The sequence below is a fragment of the Halichoerus grypus genome, chromosome X (assembly GCF_964656455.1).
Source record: "Halichoerus grypus chromosome X, mHalGry1.hap1.1, whole genome shotgun sequence".
Lineage (NCBI taxonomy): Eukaryota > Metazoa > Chordata > Mammalia > Carnivora > Phocidae > Halichoerus > Halichoerus grypus.
This window is the reverse complement of record NC_135727.1, coordinates 20,789,921-20,806,776: the sequence shown is the minus strand read 5'-3', so window position 1 is coordinate 20,806,776 and position 16,856 is coordinate 20,789,921. Positions and strand designations below refer to the sequence as shown.

The following is a 16,856-nucleotide window of genomic DNA, read 5'->3' as shown; positions in this document are numbered from 1 at the left end:
GGGTTAGCCTGGTGATGGGTATTAAAGAGGGCACGTTCTGCATGGAGCACTGGGTGTTATGCACAAACAATGAATCATGGAACACTACATCAAAAACTAATGATGTATGGTGATTAACATAACAATAAAAAAATTAAAAAAAACCTGGGAGATGGCCACATCACGTAGGAAAATAAATATTTGAAAACTGTATATTATTTCATGCTTTAAAAATTCTTTAAATTTGTATTGTGAAGTACATTGTACTCAGAAAAAAAAATAAAAGAATAGGGGACTAAAAACTCAAGTTGTAAATATTTTAATGAGTCAGTTCTAACAGACACAAAAGATAAAGTGGAGTCTACCCTAGCCAGATTCTAACATAAATAAATTTAGGTTTAATTTTTAGCTTTAAAAGCTTTTGGGGGCACCTGAGTGGCTTAGTTTGTTAAGGGTCTGCCTTTGGCTCAGGTCATGATCCCAGGGTTCTGGGACTGAGCCCCAGGGCAGGCTCCCTGCTCAGCAGGGAGTCTGCTTCTCCCTTTCCCTCTGCCTCTCCCCATGCTAGTGCTCTCTCTCAAAAATAAATAAGTAAAATCTTAAAAAAATAAAAGCTTTTTAAATATATTTTACTGGGGCTAAGCTAGTCCTACAAAGGAAGGATATACTCTTAAAGAGAGATTAAATCCTCGCAGCATGAGCTCCAGTCCACATTTAGATGCGATAAACCCATATTTTCTGGATATTTCCTACAGAAGCATGGCAATTTTAAACCCATAATATCACACCATGTACTTTATACCAAAAATTTTGTACTTCATGTACTTTATACTAATGAAATTTTGGTGATTCAGAAAAAGCAAACTCATTGGCTAATGTTAACTATTCCCCCAAAGTAGGTCAACCTATTAGAAAACTTAGTGTTAATTTCATGTTTCATAAGAGGAAATTTTATCAATGCAAAGAACAAAGTCTGCTTTAAATAGTATCTAAGAAAAAAAATCAATCCAACCTTCTGTTATTTTGGCACTTGGATATGAGGGACGATCATCATCATCACTAAAAAAAAGGTAAAAGACATTTTATTTACTATGTATTTAATACATGAAGGAATACTGGTTAAGTAAAAGAACAATGTCAAAATCATTACTCATATAGAAGTAAATCTAGAATGGTATGTCTCTGAGTTCTCAAATCAAGTGAAAATGACTGCTACATTGACTTTTATTTGGTTTTATATATGCCCTCTCATCTTCTCCGGTGACACAAATAATTGAGAGTCACCTGCTTTACTACTTAGATCTGTTACAACAATCTTGAAGGGAGAAAGGATCAATGGTGGGCCAGGGGTAGGTGTCCTAAAACGGCATCAGGTCAAAAAGACACCTTAATTTCATAGTGCCAAGTAGAAAAGAATATAGTTACAATCAGGTAGATTTTTCTCCTTATACCCTAGTTTTCCCATGATACAAAATGCTACGCTTCCCAGTTTGTGAATATTCTTATAAACACTGGAACAATTTTAGGCACGTTTAGGCTATTCTAGAAAAAGTGTTAATCAGACTTCAAGTCTACAGTGTACTTTATTCCTCTTTGTCTCCTATAAATACTGCAGAGTCCATCCTTTCTCTTACAGTCTTCCCCAATTTGGATGGTCTTGTCTAAAGCTCATCCATCCTTCAAGGCCCAACTCAAACTCCACTGCTTTTGAGAATTCTTCCCTGAATGCTCCAACTTACATAACCCCTCCATTTTGGGGATCCCTGTGACAGTGCCACACTGTTGAGTGTTTAGGTACATAAGGAAACTAAGTAGGAAGCCCTTAGTGCAGGAACTACTGTTGACCCAGGGCCTCTTAGGTTCCAGAATCTAACACATTAAAGACTTAATCTAACTATACTAGACCACTATACTAGAAAGAAGGAAGTAGAGACCAGATAAATAGAAATAGGAGAGAACATGGAAAGGGGAGGCCCAGGAAGTAACCACAGAGGAGAATGAGGGGAAGGAGTGAGGGGAATTTGAGGGGAGAGACACTGGCTTTCTCACATGTTTACTTGAGGGGCCCGTGCTTCGCATTAATGTAATTTTCATTTTGGATTTCTATTTTCTTAGCCAACTCATATTGCTTTAATTGACTGTACCTAGAAAATGAAGGCAGATCCTCTTCATTGTATGAGGATGAACTCATAATTCTATGTAAGAAGTAATATGCCGGTTCAGTACTAGCTTTCCTTTCTTCTCTCTGGAAAAGTACAAGTCAGGTAATTATAAAAAGGAGATTTTGTAATAAATTAAGTAAAATACACTATAATGTTTCCTTAGTTATCTATGTAGCCAGCATTCTGATCAGGCACACTGTGTTTGCCCCTAAAATCTCACATGGCTTCCTAATAAATAGATCCTAATAAACAAATGTGAGTTTGTGTTGAGGCTATTTTGTCCTGGTGAGCCTCTGAATTGGCCAGAGTTGTATCTCTGTGTTTTCTTGTAGTTTCTGGGTTAACCTGGAAATCATTGCAAATGGATAATCCAGGGGGATTGTCTCACCAGGAAATCCTAAATCATGTGTATCTTCCAAATGCATGTACAGTGCAATTTTTTTTTTTTTTTTGGTAGGGCTAACCCAAGAGGATGATAAGTGATCAGTCACCAGAATGATACAGAACCAGGGACAGGAGCTGTGTGTCAGAGTGATAGTGGGGCTTATGGACTGAGGAATATTCAACATACTTTGAGTAACTTGCTACGTTTCAACAAGTTGGGTAAGGAATTTTTGAGAGTAGCTTGCCCAAAGGTCACATAGCTACTAAGTGGCAAAGCCAGAATTCAAACCCAGATAGGCCGAATTTGCATGAATCTTTTTACTCCCCTCCAGCCCATTTTCTGGTCCTGCCCACTGGCATGGAGTTTCTGCAAACAAAACTTCCAGTGACTATTTATAGGTCAGAGTATAAAGAAAAATTAAATATATGATTTTAAATAATTAGACTGCTTTTCTCCTAACTGGTTTCCTTTTTCTGTTTTTCTTGTCCTTCTGACTAACCTAGGACATTTTCCATGATCTATTTTTCTTCAATTGAGGCTTCTGACTTCATCTGTTAGTCATTTCCCTGTGGTTGTAAATATCATCAAAGTTGGGAGAGACTGCCCGGATTCAGTTTTTGCCCTCTTCTTCCTACCCAATGTAAATTACTTGGACTAAGTTTGTGAAACTCTGTACCTTCTCTATAGAAACCCGGTCACTGAGAGTCCCATTTGTCACTTACACTTAGTTGTGTCTTTCTCTCCCAAAAGGAAGAATCTGTGCCAGTCGAGGATTTGGAGGTAGTCGTATCAGAATTAAAAACAATTCTTCGTTGTGTCTCCTCAGATTCTGTCCATTGATTTGGTGATGCTTCAGTATTTGCTGTAGTTTCAGTGGATTTGCAATGACAACATTTTCCTAGTGACAAAAATTTTTTCAGATTTCTCTTGCTCTTCAGTGGCTTGGGAAAAGCCACTGTGCTTATAATGGGCTTTATCTTTTCTTTTACTTGATCTTCCAAAGGGCCTTCTGGAAGTTCTTCTTTCTCAATGTCTTGTAAAACAACTTCATCTTCATCAGAAGTTAAGCCCTCTTCCACTTTATTTTCTGAAACTTCTTGATTAATATCATGAGTTACCAAACGAATGATAAGATCTTTTTTGCTGTGGACATCTTTTAAAAGCTCCACTTTGGTGATGTCAGGCTTTATTAAGTTCTGAAATGAATTCCTACTAGCAGTCTGGAATTGAAGAGAAAATATTAAAAACTATTGCCTCAGTCATTTTTCCTATGGTTCTATAGTAATAAAGCAATTTTCACATGGTTTTCAGTTTCAATTTAGTAAAATTATCCTCAAATGCCACTTACTGGTAGAGTAATAATATGTGATATATTTAAAAGAAGAAATAAATAAAAATCATAAGCAATATTTGCTCATTTCAGTAATCCTTTTTTTGCATTCAAGAATAATGTTATCCTTGGGCCGCCTGGGTGGCTCAGATGGTTAAGTGTCTGCCTTCGGCTCAGGTCATGATCCCGGGGTCCTAGGATCGAGCCCCGCATCGGGCTCCCTGCTGAGCAGGGAGCCTGCTTCTCCCTCTCCCTCTGCCTGCCCCTCCCCCTGCTTGTACTCTCTCTCTAATAAAAAATAAAAAATCTTAAAAAAAAAGAATAATGTTATCCAGTCCAAAGAAGGGAACCCTAGTAAGTTTTGTTTTTGCTTCAAATTTTACTTTTTACTTGCCAAGAAATGCAAAATGCACAAATACTGTAATTACATTCTGTTTTCATCATTTACCTGGAAAGTTCTGTGACAGACTTAGGACATGTTTTTCTAAACTTCTTAGTGAGAGAACCAATCATAAGAGCAATCTAAATGTATATATTTTCATGAACAAAAGACAAGGTATTGGCTGACCTGGATTTTAAAACATGATTGTGAAAGACTTCGCATGTTCACTTTTCACCCTCCACATTCTAACCCTTGAACATATTTTCCAAAGGGAGCTTTAGAGAGTAACTTTTCATTCCTCCTCACCTCCCTGGTCAAATGTTACTTTCCATTTTGCAATGGTAAAGACAGATCAAGGAAAAGACAGTCATAAATGACTTTTTCATTTCTGTAGCCTTTGATGATGCCACAGAACCTTTACATTAATTTGGGTTATCATTCTTAGATCTCTGTAAAACTGCAACCCAGAGTTTCAGATAAATGCTGCCTTTACAGTAGTATCTTTTGTGCAAAACAAAATGAAAGAAGAACTCCTGTAAGAAACTGAAACATGATCAGTCTTGATGATCTGTGCTGGGGGAGGGAAATAGTGGTTCAAAAGCTCAGAGTCATCGCTATGGCTCCAGGATGTGTAACTGTAGGAATCTTTGAGAGGCGTTTGTCTGGTGTGTTGGGAAGCTTTGGTACCTCAGAATAGCAAATGAAGCACTGCTTATGGATTCCTGACTGAGGACTAGCCTGGGAGTTGCCTGGGTTCCTTAAACTGATCTCCCGTTCTTTCTGAAACCTCCATGCCCGTGTTGGGGATGGTCAGCACCACCGTCCACCTAGCTGCAAAGCATCTGTCTTAACTGAGCTAGCTAAGTCTGTTTGCTTTCCCTGAGATAGCTTTTGCTTCCCTTACGAGTAGCAGCAGTAGTTTCTTTGGATTAGCTATTCTCTTCCAACTTTCTGTGGGCTATAAAGAGATAGTTAAAGTACTGATAAAGGATGTAAAAGAAGAAAGCAGGTAGCCAAAACTGACAGGTGATTCAGAGGTAATCACTTAGAGGTAATGTTCTATAGAGAGAAAAGGACATTTTAGAACTGGAAAGGACCTTCAACTGGTCCAAGAAACTAAGGACCAAGGAGACTCCATCAGTGCCTACGACAATCTCAGTATTTGAGACTAAAAAAAAAAAAAGATCCGTAATGTATTCACCAGCTCTGAGACTTAGTTCAGTGGGCTGGAAAATAATGCTAAGGAAAACACGCTCCTAGGCTTGTGCTCCAAGCAGGCTGGTTCTATAGAACTTTGCTCAGTTTGTAAATCACAGACTATATACTGAGTGTGAGTGCACACCATCATCCTTGCAGGAGGCTCATTTATGCAGATGGACTTTGGTATTATGTGAGAATGTGGGGCTGGATTAGTGTAACTCCATCTCCCGGAAAGACCATCCCTATGTCCTCGTGCCCTAAGATCTGTAAACAGAACTACTTTTTCAATTGTTATGTTGTACCAAGGACAGTGTTTTGGCATTTCAAGCCCCTTTAAAGTATATTTAAAGCCCAAATATAAGACTGTAGAAAAACTAGTTCATAAAAATAGAAGTATGAAGACAGCTGGGTCTAGAACAAGGGTAGACTAGGAAAGAAACTGGGTCCCTCCTGAGTATGTAAGAGTATAGGGAACTGGGAGAGTATTATGTAATGGAAGTGAAATAAGAAGAAGCAAATGAACTCTAAAGAGCTTGCAGTCTGATGTTTGTTGATGAATGTTGCTAAGTAAAAACAATACTACTGTGGAGCCTTAAGTTTGAGGATTTCAATCTTTAACAGGTTGACCTGTTATTCTAACTGGCCCTTTTGGACCCATATAATATTATGATAATGTATATCCATTAAAAAGAACTGTGGGGACTATAAAAATTGCATTTCTTTCGGGTTGCCAAATGAGGACTACAGTTCCATTCAGTCCTGTTTGCTGGTAAGGGTATTTCCCTGTATTCCATTCTTCAAGAAATGGCAGTTTAGTCTGACTGGCTAATGGAAAATAGCCTGCCACTTTTACACTGAGCCACACTGCTGATGGGTGAGTCCCAGGAAAGCAGAGAAGTGGCTGAATCATAGTGTCCCAATTCTACTGTGCTGGGCAAGAGGAAATTGACCATATTTTATAAATGCATTCCCATAGACCTCCCCGAGGAAGGAAATCACAGGACAACCAGGTCTCAGTAACTACTCATTTCTTTTCACCATTGCGTTTAGCACTTACCTCTAATGGTTTTACATTCAGTCGTCCCACCTCATCCAATGAGATGCGTCTTTCTCGCTTTTGCTTTCCTGCATCAGGTATGCCTATTGAGTGACTCCTCCCACTCATTGACAGTCTTCTCAGTTCCTTGATGCTGCATCCGGTTCTAGTTAAACACTCCAACTGCAGTTTCTCAAGAGGTTGTGTTTTTATAGAAATGACTCCTAGGTGATCTGCCACAATGTCTGGATCGATATTGATTGGTTGTTTCCCAAGGTGAGGAATTATTTTAATTGGAAGTTCCTCTTCACTTAAATCTTGACCTAATTCTTTTTGCTCTAGCTCAGGCCCTCTTTTAACAGCATGCTCATGCACCTTTTCAACAATTCGACTAAGATCCAAATCGCCAAAGAGATCAGCCTGTGAATCTTTTGGGCTAATTGTTTCTAATGGACAATTGGAAATTTTACTGATGAGTAAAGAAGCTACCTCTTTAGGGAAGACATTGTTTGTACCTTTCATGTCATAATAAAGTTCTTCATGAGTTCCAGATTGTTGTAGTACCTGATTATAAACAGAATCGACGATCTGAGAAATAATTTCTGTACTTTCTGGACTTAAAAATGTTTCTTCAGGTTTATCAGCTACAACACTAATGTTATTTCTGGAAATTTCAGCTGTCACAGATTTTGTCAATTGAGATGCAATTTTATTTACCTCAGACTTTGATAAGTTTTTCACATCTCTGCTTGAGGCACTTGGCAACTTTACTAGTTTAGCCAAGAACAAGGCCAGCATTTCCTCTAAAAATCTAGCATCTAACACAGTCTCTTTTTTGGTTGAAGGCTTTTTCTCTGACTTAAGGTCATCAATGATCTTAACCACTTTTTCCATAATTTTGACAGCTTCCAGAACTAACTCTGAACTTGATGCTTCTTCTTCTACTTGAGGATGAAGTTCTGAATTGGAAATTTCCTTCACCATTAAAAATCCTATTATATCAGAAAGGACATTGCTCTTACCCATTAAATCTTTATACACTGAAATATGGGAGCCAGAGCGCCTTAAAACACTGTTATAAACAGAAGTAACTACTTTTTCAATAGTTGTACTGTCTGCTAAAGATACAGTGGGTGATTCTTTGGCCTGTGGCACTACTATAATTCGACTTTTAGAGAGATATTCTTGGAATGAATTTAGGATTTTTGAGATTATTGTTTGCATTTCAGCGTTTAGAGAATTGTTTTGTTTCTTATCCACTTTTGGAAACATAGATAAAAGCTTTGACAAAAAATTCACAGCAATTTCTTCTATTATGTAAAAAGGCAGTTTGTAAGCCCGTGACGGCTGAGGCTGGGGAACTTCAGTGGTTTGGATGACATCTTTAAGGATACTTTCAATAACACTGTCAACTTCTGTACACTGATGTGACGTTAGCTCTCCAGAAAAATAGTTCTGCAACTGGTTGCCAGCCACTTCCTGTACAACTAAATTAACTATGGTTTCTGAAAGGATTTTGCAACCACTGCTGACACAATTTTGTATGCGCTCTTGAGATCCAAATTGTGGCAAGAGATTATTATAAATAGTCTGAGCCACTAATTGAATAATTTCATCATCATTAGGATGTAAGGATTCTACATACTGTACAATCATATCTTTATCTTTGGAGATCTCCGTCATAATTGTACTTACTAACTTCATTTGAAGGAAATCCAGTTCTGCATGCAAATTATCTTCGGATATTTCTGTTTTAGCATTGGCTACTGTTGAGAAAATTTTTGATAAAAGAAAAGAAATTATACTTTCTAAAAATTCATAAGGTAGCATTATGGTATATGGCGATGATGTTTGACATTCTTTGCAGGCTGTTTGGACTACCTTATGGACCTTTTTCATAACCTCCTTAGATTCTAGAGGCAAACATGCTGCAGCCGGCACCTCATCATAAAGTAGCAAGTTTAGCTGATGCTGAAAAATTTCTTCTATCACTGCATTAGCTAGCTTTCTTGCTAAATTTTCACCATTACTATTTATGTCTTTATAAATGGAGTCTTGAGATCTATATTCCTGCAAAATATTGCATATAGAGGAGTGGACAATCTTGTTGACCAACATTTTATTGCTTGATGGTATGTTAGCCATAGAAGGTGCCTCATCTAAAGAATCCATCTTAGTTGCAGCTGCCGTTTTTTTCTCTCGAGGTGCTTTATTCACAGATGGTTCTTTTTGCCTGAGAGGTACATTGTGAACTGATGAAACTTTATCTGTACATGGGAGGAACTGACTTCCCTGACCTAGGTTCAATACTTTAATTTGAGCATCTGAAAACTCCTTTAACAGGGAATCAATCAGTTTCATAGCTGTGTCATAGAGCTCAGTCTGATTTACATTTTTGGTTACATTTTGACATGCATCATCTGTACCCAGTGAGGAATCAAAAACCAATTTGTTTACTATTTCCGAGAGAACATCTTCTAAAAAGTTAGCAGGAAAAATCCCACGGTTATTTTCTGGTGGATTGTCTGGTTTACTAGGTTTACTTTTAATCTCTTTATCTTTACTTTTTTTATTCTCTTCCTCTTTTGCAAGAGCATTGTGTTTAGCTGGATTTGTTGAGTCAGGCTGGGCAAAACCCTTGCCATCTGCTTGAGTTACATATACCGCTTTATCACCTAGGGGATTTGGGGATTTTGAATCATCTACTGGTTCTCGGAAAGGAGACAATAATAAAACATTTCTGTGAATGCTTTCAGTGAAATTTTGGACACGTTTAAGACGCAAGGTCTTTTTGTCATCTGTAACTCCATAAGCTGGAGAATCTCTCCTCTTCTCTTGGATCTTTCTATTTCTCACTTTGGATTTCAGAGATGGTAATTCAGAAGGTCTATTGTCTTTTTCTAATGAACTCCCTCTTTTCTTGTCACTCTTCTTTTTATCTATTTTTAAATCTGGTTCCAGGACAACCTTCTTGTTTTTTGTATCATCAGTAGCTGATGAAAGATGTTGGTATACCTCATCATCTTGCCCTTTTTCCTCTTTTATACCCAAAGTGTCTTTCTTCTTGCTTTCATTCTTTTTAGGTGCCATACTCAAATCTGGTCCCCGAGTATCTTCACTTTCTACAGTAGTTGTTGGAGAAGTAACTTTTGATGCCTTCTCATTCTCTTTTCCAATTGACCTTTCCTTTTTCTTTTCATCCCCTTTCTTTTTATCTGCCACACCTCCAACTAAACCTGATGCTAGGGTAGTTAATTCGCCCTTCACAATGCTATTTAGAGCGGTACATATCGGCTCCTGGATGCTGCCTGTCTTCATAAATGTCTTCTCCTTTTTGAAATTCTCTTTTCCATGAAGTGCTCCTCTACCTATTTCCAAAGTGTCCATTATGTCTTTCAGGCCTGAGGTTAGAGGAGTAAGTGTAGGTAATTGTTCTAGTGAAGAAACTGGGTTCTCCTTCAAGCTTTTATTTATTTTTGTAAAGGTATTATATGGTAGGTGTTGAACTCTTTGGATGATGTTCTCCACATTTAGAAATGAAAAGAAGGTGGAAGACCAGTCTCCTGAAAAAAGTGGTTGAATCTTGAAAGCAGAGATTGCCTTTTTGGCTAAAGCAGCTATCATCTCTATAACAATGTTACTTCTATCACCTTTCTGAACATTGTTAGATCCATACATTTCTATGACTTCATCATACACAGAATCAGATATGTTATTGACTGTCTCTTTATCTATTGGTGGAAAAGAAAACATTTCTCCGGAATTTGCTAGGACTTTAATTTTACTTTTCCTAAATTCTCCTACCAGGGCATTTGCAAATTTTATAGCCATGCCCATGGGGTCTTTTTCTGATGTCTCTTTGTTCTTAGGGTTTTCAGCAATACTTGGGAGAGTATAAAATTTGCGAACAAGGTCAATTATGACATCTTCCAAAAATGTAGCAGAATACACAGAAGCCTGTGGGAAGCCTGTGAGTATTTTTTCTTTATCAGGATTCAAGAGTTCAATGATATGGTCATTTTTGGGTAAGTCACAGGGAGGTGATTCTTCATCATGTAAAAATGGCTGCAGATGGTGGTCCACAATTTCTTTCATAATGAAACCAGCTATTTTCCTGAGGAACGAGCCTCCCTTTTTGTATGTATCACTCTTTGTTTCATTTTCTAATTTAAGTTTTTTCATAATACCATTACATATGGAGTTAACAAAGTTCTCACTTGCCTCTAATTGCATACTTTCCACGTGCTCCCCTGCTGTGGCAAGTCTAATTTCATGTTCAGAAATTTCTGTTATAATTTCATCTGTCAGTTTTGAAGCTGCATTCACAAACTCATAATCTGGTGGCACCTCTTTCTCATTGAGTTCAGTTTCAGTCTCAGATGAAGGGAATATATGTGCTAGAAGCTTGTAAGTAATATCTTCTAAAAGGGAACGCGGCAATACAGTGATGCATGATGGCAAGACATGGCTGTCATCGTTGATGCTGTCAAGCACATTTCTGATGATGTTTTCATCTTGGAGGGAGGAATAGGAAGAAGCTGATAATTCTCCCAAAACTAATGACTCCACTTGAGAATCATAAATTTCTCCTAATAGCAAATAACATATTTTTTGCCCAAAACTGACAGCATCACTTTGTATAGCTCTATAAATATGAATCAGAGATTTATAATCATCTAATAGTTTTTCATAAATTAGGCTGACAGTTTTTTTGACTATTTCTTTATATCCTTCTGAAAAATACAGATTTTCATCCAAGTGATCTGCAACTAAAATTTCTGATGTGGTGAATTCCAGCACAATTGATTTTACTAATGTTGTAACAATGTTAGTTACATTGGTTTTTGCTTTACATGGGTTTTCGGCAGCCAAGACATTATGTGAGAATACATAAAGGATTCTGCATAAAAGATCAGAAATTACATCCTCTAAAAAGACAGCTGAATTCACAATAAACAACAATTCTCTTTGTTGAGGATCTGTTGCTCTCTGTTGATAAGTTTGACCCACTGTACCTGAAGGAAGAGTTTTATCTGCAGATAAAAATGACTCAAGATGATGGTTAAATATTTCTTTTATTATATAACTTGCTATTTTCGTAATAGGTATATTACTTTTGCCTTTTTTATCTTTTGTAAGAGACTGGTATAGATTTGAATGAGAAATATCGGCATAAATGGCATCAATCATAGCCTGGATATCTTTCTCTGAAATCGCATTTTGTTTTTCATTTCCATGTTTAATAATGCATATTGCATGTTTAGAAATTATTGACATGATCTCATCAATCAGCCTCACAACTGTGTTGTGGAAGTCTGACTGCAAAATGTCTGGGTCTTCTGCACTGCAGTTCAATGGATTTATCTGAGATAAAACCTGAGTGACGATTTTTTCCAAATGTGTATGTGATAATATGGTGGTATATGGTGTATAAGTCTGTCTCTGGAGTCTTGATTTACTAATAGCATAATGAACTCTCTTTATCAAAGCATCAGCATGGAGTCTTGAATATGATTTAAAAGGCAGCTTTGCTATGAAATCTGGATGAATTTGGAAATCAAAAACTTCAGCCAGGATAATTTTAGTTACCCTTTCAGCCAATGTTTTTGTATCATTGAGAAAGTCTTTACCAGGTTCCAGTTCATATTCTTGTAAAACTTTGCTATATGCCGTGTCAATAATTTCGATCACTACTTCTGTATGCACTGGTGGCAAACATAATTGTTCCTTAGCATTTTCTAGGATGCTAACTTGAGCTTTTGAGAATTCTTCCGTTATCAAATATATGAGTTTTTCAGCTGTTTCCAACAGTTCTTTTCCTGAATCTCTTAATGAGTTTGTTTGCACAATACCTAACACCCTGTGGAATATTTTGCTTAAAACCCCAGAGATTACATCTTCCAAAAAGGCTGAGGAGTAAACACCGGCAAAAAAATGCTGCCTTCTCACATCATCAAAGTATGTATATGATGGAGGAAGTAATGACTTTCCATACACAAATGGATGGAGATGCTGTTGACAGATATTTTTAATGATAAAACCTGCTATTCTATCAATAAGAACATTGTTACTGCTTGTAATATTGTGCTCAACTGCTTCTTGAGACCCAGAGTTTTGCAACATATTTCTAAGTACAGAATCAACGAGATGCTGAACATCATCCTCTGAATAAATAGATTTGGTTTCTTCTTCATCTTTTGAAAATCGAATTTCATGTTGGGAAATTTTCATCCTAATATCACTGATTAGCTTTGAAGAGATTTCATCACAATTAATTCCTGATCTACCTTTTGGAGTTTTGCTGTATGGAACCATGTTATATGTAGAAGGAAAGATTCTAGATAACAGCACTCTAATTATGTCTTCTAAAAGTGTGTATGGCAGCAAGGTGTTATATGGAGATAAATGCTGGCTTGGTTTGGTAGATTCACTGCTGCCGCTAAAGATGTTCTGAATAATGTTCTCTGCTGTTAAAGTAGCATAGGAGGAAGACGACAAGTCCCCAGAAAACAGTGGGTGAAAAAGATAATCAGAAATAGCGGCTACAATTAAATTGGTAACATTTTCTGCAAAAATATCACTGTCTTTGAGTTCTTCATTATCAACCTCAGTGGTTAGTCCATGCTGTTGCAGAACATTCTCATAAACTGAACTGACGAGTTCATCCACAGTGTCTAGATCTACAGTGGGGAAAGACTGCTCTTGGTCATCACGAAGAATGCAGATTTTAGCTTTGTTAAAATGGTTATTTATTGAGTTTACTATTTTTTGGGTCATTTTATCCAGTTCACATTCAGTGTTATATATTGGATTGAAGACCTTTGATAATAGCCGGGCAACAATATCTTCTACAAATGCATTAGGATAAAAGTCCATACCTAGTGATGATGGCTTCTGCGGTCTATGTGACCCTGTGACCTCACTGAGAACCTCTTTAACCATATCTGATATTTCATCTGGTGAAGTCATTGAACAAGGTAAGCCCTCTCCACACAAAAAGGGTTGAAGATGATTTTCAATAATCTCTTGAATAATGAGACTGGCCATTCGGTCAATCATAATTGGGCTTTGGCTTACTATACTTTTCTGGACTGACACAAGAGAGTCAGACATCTCTAAAACATTATTATAAACAGACTCCACCATATTTTGAAGGCTTTTTTCTGTATATAGATGTTGACAATCATATTTAGTGAGCCAAATCTTATGCTTTGAAATGGCTGACAAAATCTTATTTATTATACAGGTGGATACCTCATTAAAATCTGAAGTCAATAAATACTTCTTTCCCAAGCACGAAGGCTTGCAGGGTGGAGAAATGAGCTGAGATAATAACTTCCTGATGACATCTTCTAAAAATGAGTGTGATAACATGGTAGTATAGCCCATTGAATGTTGACCTTGGTAATTAAGTTCTCTCAGGTTGTTTTGAAGTTTCCGCAGTATATTTTCAGCTTTAAGAGGGTAATATGAATTAGGCCTGAGCTTTCCTACAAAGCACGGTGGGAGTTGGTAGTCTGCACTCTCTCTCAATATGCCGTTAGTTATCTGTTCTGCTATTGAGGTGGTAGCATGTGTCAGATGACTGCCACCAGTAACTTGTAATGCATATTCCCATGAAACAGCACTATTAACTGAGTCAACAATCTTCCTAACAGTTTCTTTATCAATTGGTGGAAAACATACCCTTTCTTCAACATCTCGTAAAACAGTGACTCGAGCATTGTTAAACTCATTCACCACAGAGTTGACATCTAATATATTTATCTCATTGAGCTGAGCTTCAGTGATGTTTACATTTTTGCCCCGCAAAGAGGTGGAGAGATTAAGGAAAATGTCTGCAATTATTTCCTCCAGAAATGTGGCAGAGTAAACTCCTGTGTTCATGCCTCCTGGATATTGCATGTTAAGAATAGCTGTTGCATTCTCTTCCTTTTTACCTGGTCTTCGAAGAGGAGGTAGAGGAGGGAATTTTCCTGAAAACTGCTTACCAAATGGGGCTTGTATTTTGGAATGAGTTACAGTGAGATTATTCAGTGGTTCTCTCAAAGGCTTGCTGTCATAATTCATGAATCTTGCAGAGCATTTACCCTGTCTTGATTCTTTTAATTTTGGCCTTTCTCTTTTTGGGAAACCAGGGAGTCTTTGTCTTCTTCTATACATTAAATGCTTGTTTGCAAAAAGTGGACTTCTGGGAGGTCGGTTTATACCACAGGACAGTTTTTCCATTAAGGATTTTACCAAGGTATGGGAAGTAATACTAAGCAAAGATTCTTGCTCTATTTCTGCCAGATTTTCCAAAAGGGCTGACATGTTATTTTCTTCAAATGGTGAGCCACGGTCCATTGTTCCCCTGCAATAATTCTCTATGTTTTGAAGTATGTTGGGCAGTTGGCCTTCTGCTGGTATTTCACCAGAAACAGCACCATCTGTAAGGAGGTTGTTGGCTGTACATTCTTCCAAAAGTGTTTTAATAAATTTCTCACATACAATGTTCAGAAGCAAAACTGATTTTGGGGAGAGCCCTGGGTTATTTCTAGGTATTCTATGACTTTGCTGGTTATTTGAAGATAGGAACCTTTTTCGTGATATTTTACCAGAGTCCATATTCCAGTTTGGACATTCATCTGGCAAAACCAAATTGAAAACAATATTAGAAATTTTATTGACTACTTCTTTGGATTCATGAGTTTTTAGGCTACCAACCAGAGTGCCTAATTTGCATGCCAGAGAATTTAGTTTATTTTTCTGTACTAGTTGATTAATTCGGTGAATAGGTGATTTCCAACTTCTGGAGCCTGTCTGTCTTTTCATAGTTTTGGTTTTGTTGCGAATGGGCAAACTATGACTTTTAAGCCTGGAGAGTGGTTTGTTTCTTCCTCTCCTGTCAGGCTGATGCTTTATTCCTATTTCCTTGGACAGAACATGGATCACTCCTATTAAGAGATCCTGAAAGAGATCATCGAAGTCAGCCACAGCTACTCTTGGGCAGTAAATATATTTTGTTTTCTCAGAAACCATTTCTTGTGTAATGTCTACCTTTAAAATGTCGCTATTAAAAAGGATTCGAATAATGATTTCAGAAATGCTTAAAGCAAGTCCTCTGATAGAAACTGACCGACTTACAAATACTTGTGAATGAATTAAAATAAACTTGCTAAAAGCTGCATCTTGGTTTTCCAGTGATTTCTGTTTTGTTCCACCATCTTCAGTACAATCACAAATGCTTGACATTATATAGGAAATAACCAATTCAGTGAGATGTTCACAAAATTGATAAAGTGAAGTATCATAGTTAATGCTTCTTAGAGGCTGTTTTGATTTATATTTTTTCCTTAACGGTGTGGAAACAAATACTTTTTCATCAAGAGGACCTTAAAACAGAAAACATTACTATTTTTAACATGCATTAAGGGAAAATGTTGAGCATTCAAAATACTAGCAATATTTTATACATGAATTTTACCTAACTCAAGAAATAGAAAAACCTAGTCAAGAAATTTCGGACCTGAGTTGTCTTCAAATCTCTATTTCCCACCTGTGGAACCTTACTTCGGCCATGAAGTTAAGAAAATAGCCTAATAGAATTCAGATCTCTAACTGCTCGTTTCTTCCTTGTATAAGGAATTAAAAGCTGGAAATCCTAGGGCAGAGAAATGATTTTTAGCTTTGGTTGCAAAGCCCTAGAGTGATTCCAGTGATGACTACAGACCTCATATAATTCTTGAAAATATTTTCAGCTGTTTATCTAATTATCTAGTTTGGGACTATATAGTATACAGTAAATTGAACTGGATGAAACTACTGATGTTTGACAGTTTTGACACACAAAATGGTTATTTCATATGGTTCAACCCAATATATGCATGTAAGCATTCATAGAAAGGGAGTGCAGATATCCTATTTGTAAACATGGGTTTGGAGTACTGTACTTAAAAAGAACTTAAGTCAGAACACTGGAATATGAACAGAACAAGAAATTTAATGCCATTGTTCTTATAAATTCTATCATCAATAACTGCAAAGACTTTAACTGTATATCTCAAAAAGAAGTTGGATCATTACAGTCAACTATGTATGAAGTCTGACTATACTTTAAGAAGTCATTTTTTTTAAAAAGCACATGAAAAAGAAAACCCTCTTTGAACTTCAATTTGGGAATTGCCTTTAGAGCAGTTGTATGTCCCAAGCAAGACAACTGGTTTCATCATGTCATAGTCATAACTCATGCCCACCCAAAATATCTCACTTTAAATTATGCCCATTTAATTTCATCTGTTGATAGCAAAAACTGAACAATACTCCTTCAAATAACAATTAGGTAAATGTGCTCAACATTTTTTTTCTTTTAGCATACTGACCAGTTTAAAAGCACATAGTTA

At 36.9% G+C, this 16,856-nt stretch overlaps 1 protein-coding gene across 1 annotated transcript in view; it reads right to left on the bottom strand.

Annotated features, from left to right (window-relative positions):
* LOC118554172 (fibrous sheath-interacting protein 2-like) overlaps positions 1-16,856 on the bottom strand; it is a 70,024-nt gene that overhangs the window by 8,835 nt on the left and 44,333 nt on the right. The window contains exons 18-21 of the mRNA XM_078065250.1: positions 6,496-15,848; positions 3,249-3,746; positions 2,124-2,224; positions 992-1,038 (exon numbers count right to left, since the gene is read on the bottom strand). Coding sequence (XP_077921376.1) covers positions 992-1,038; positions 2,124-2,224; positions 3,249-3,746; positions 6,496-15,848 — 9,999 coding nt within the window. The remainder of the gene's footprint in view (positions 1-991; positions 1,039-2,123; positions 2,225-3,248; positions 3,747-6,495; positions 15,849-16,856) is intronic.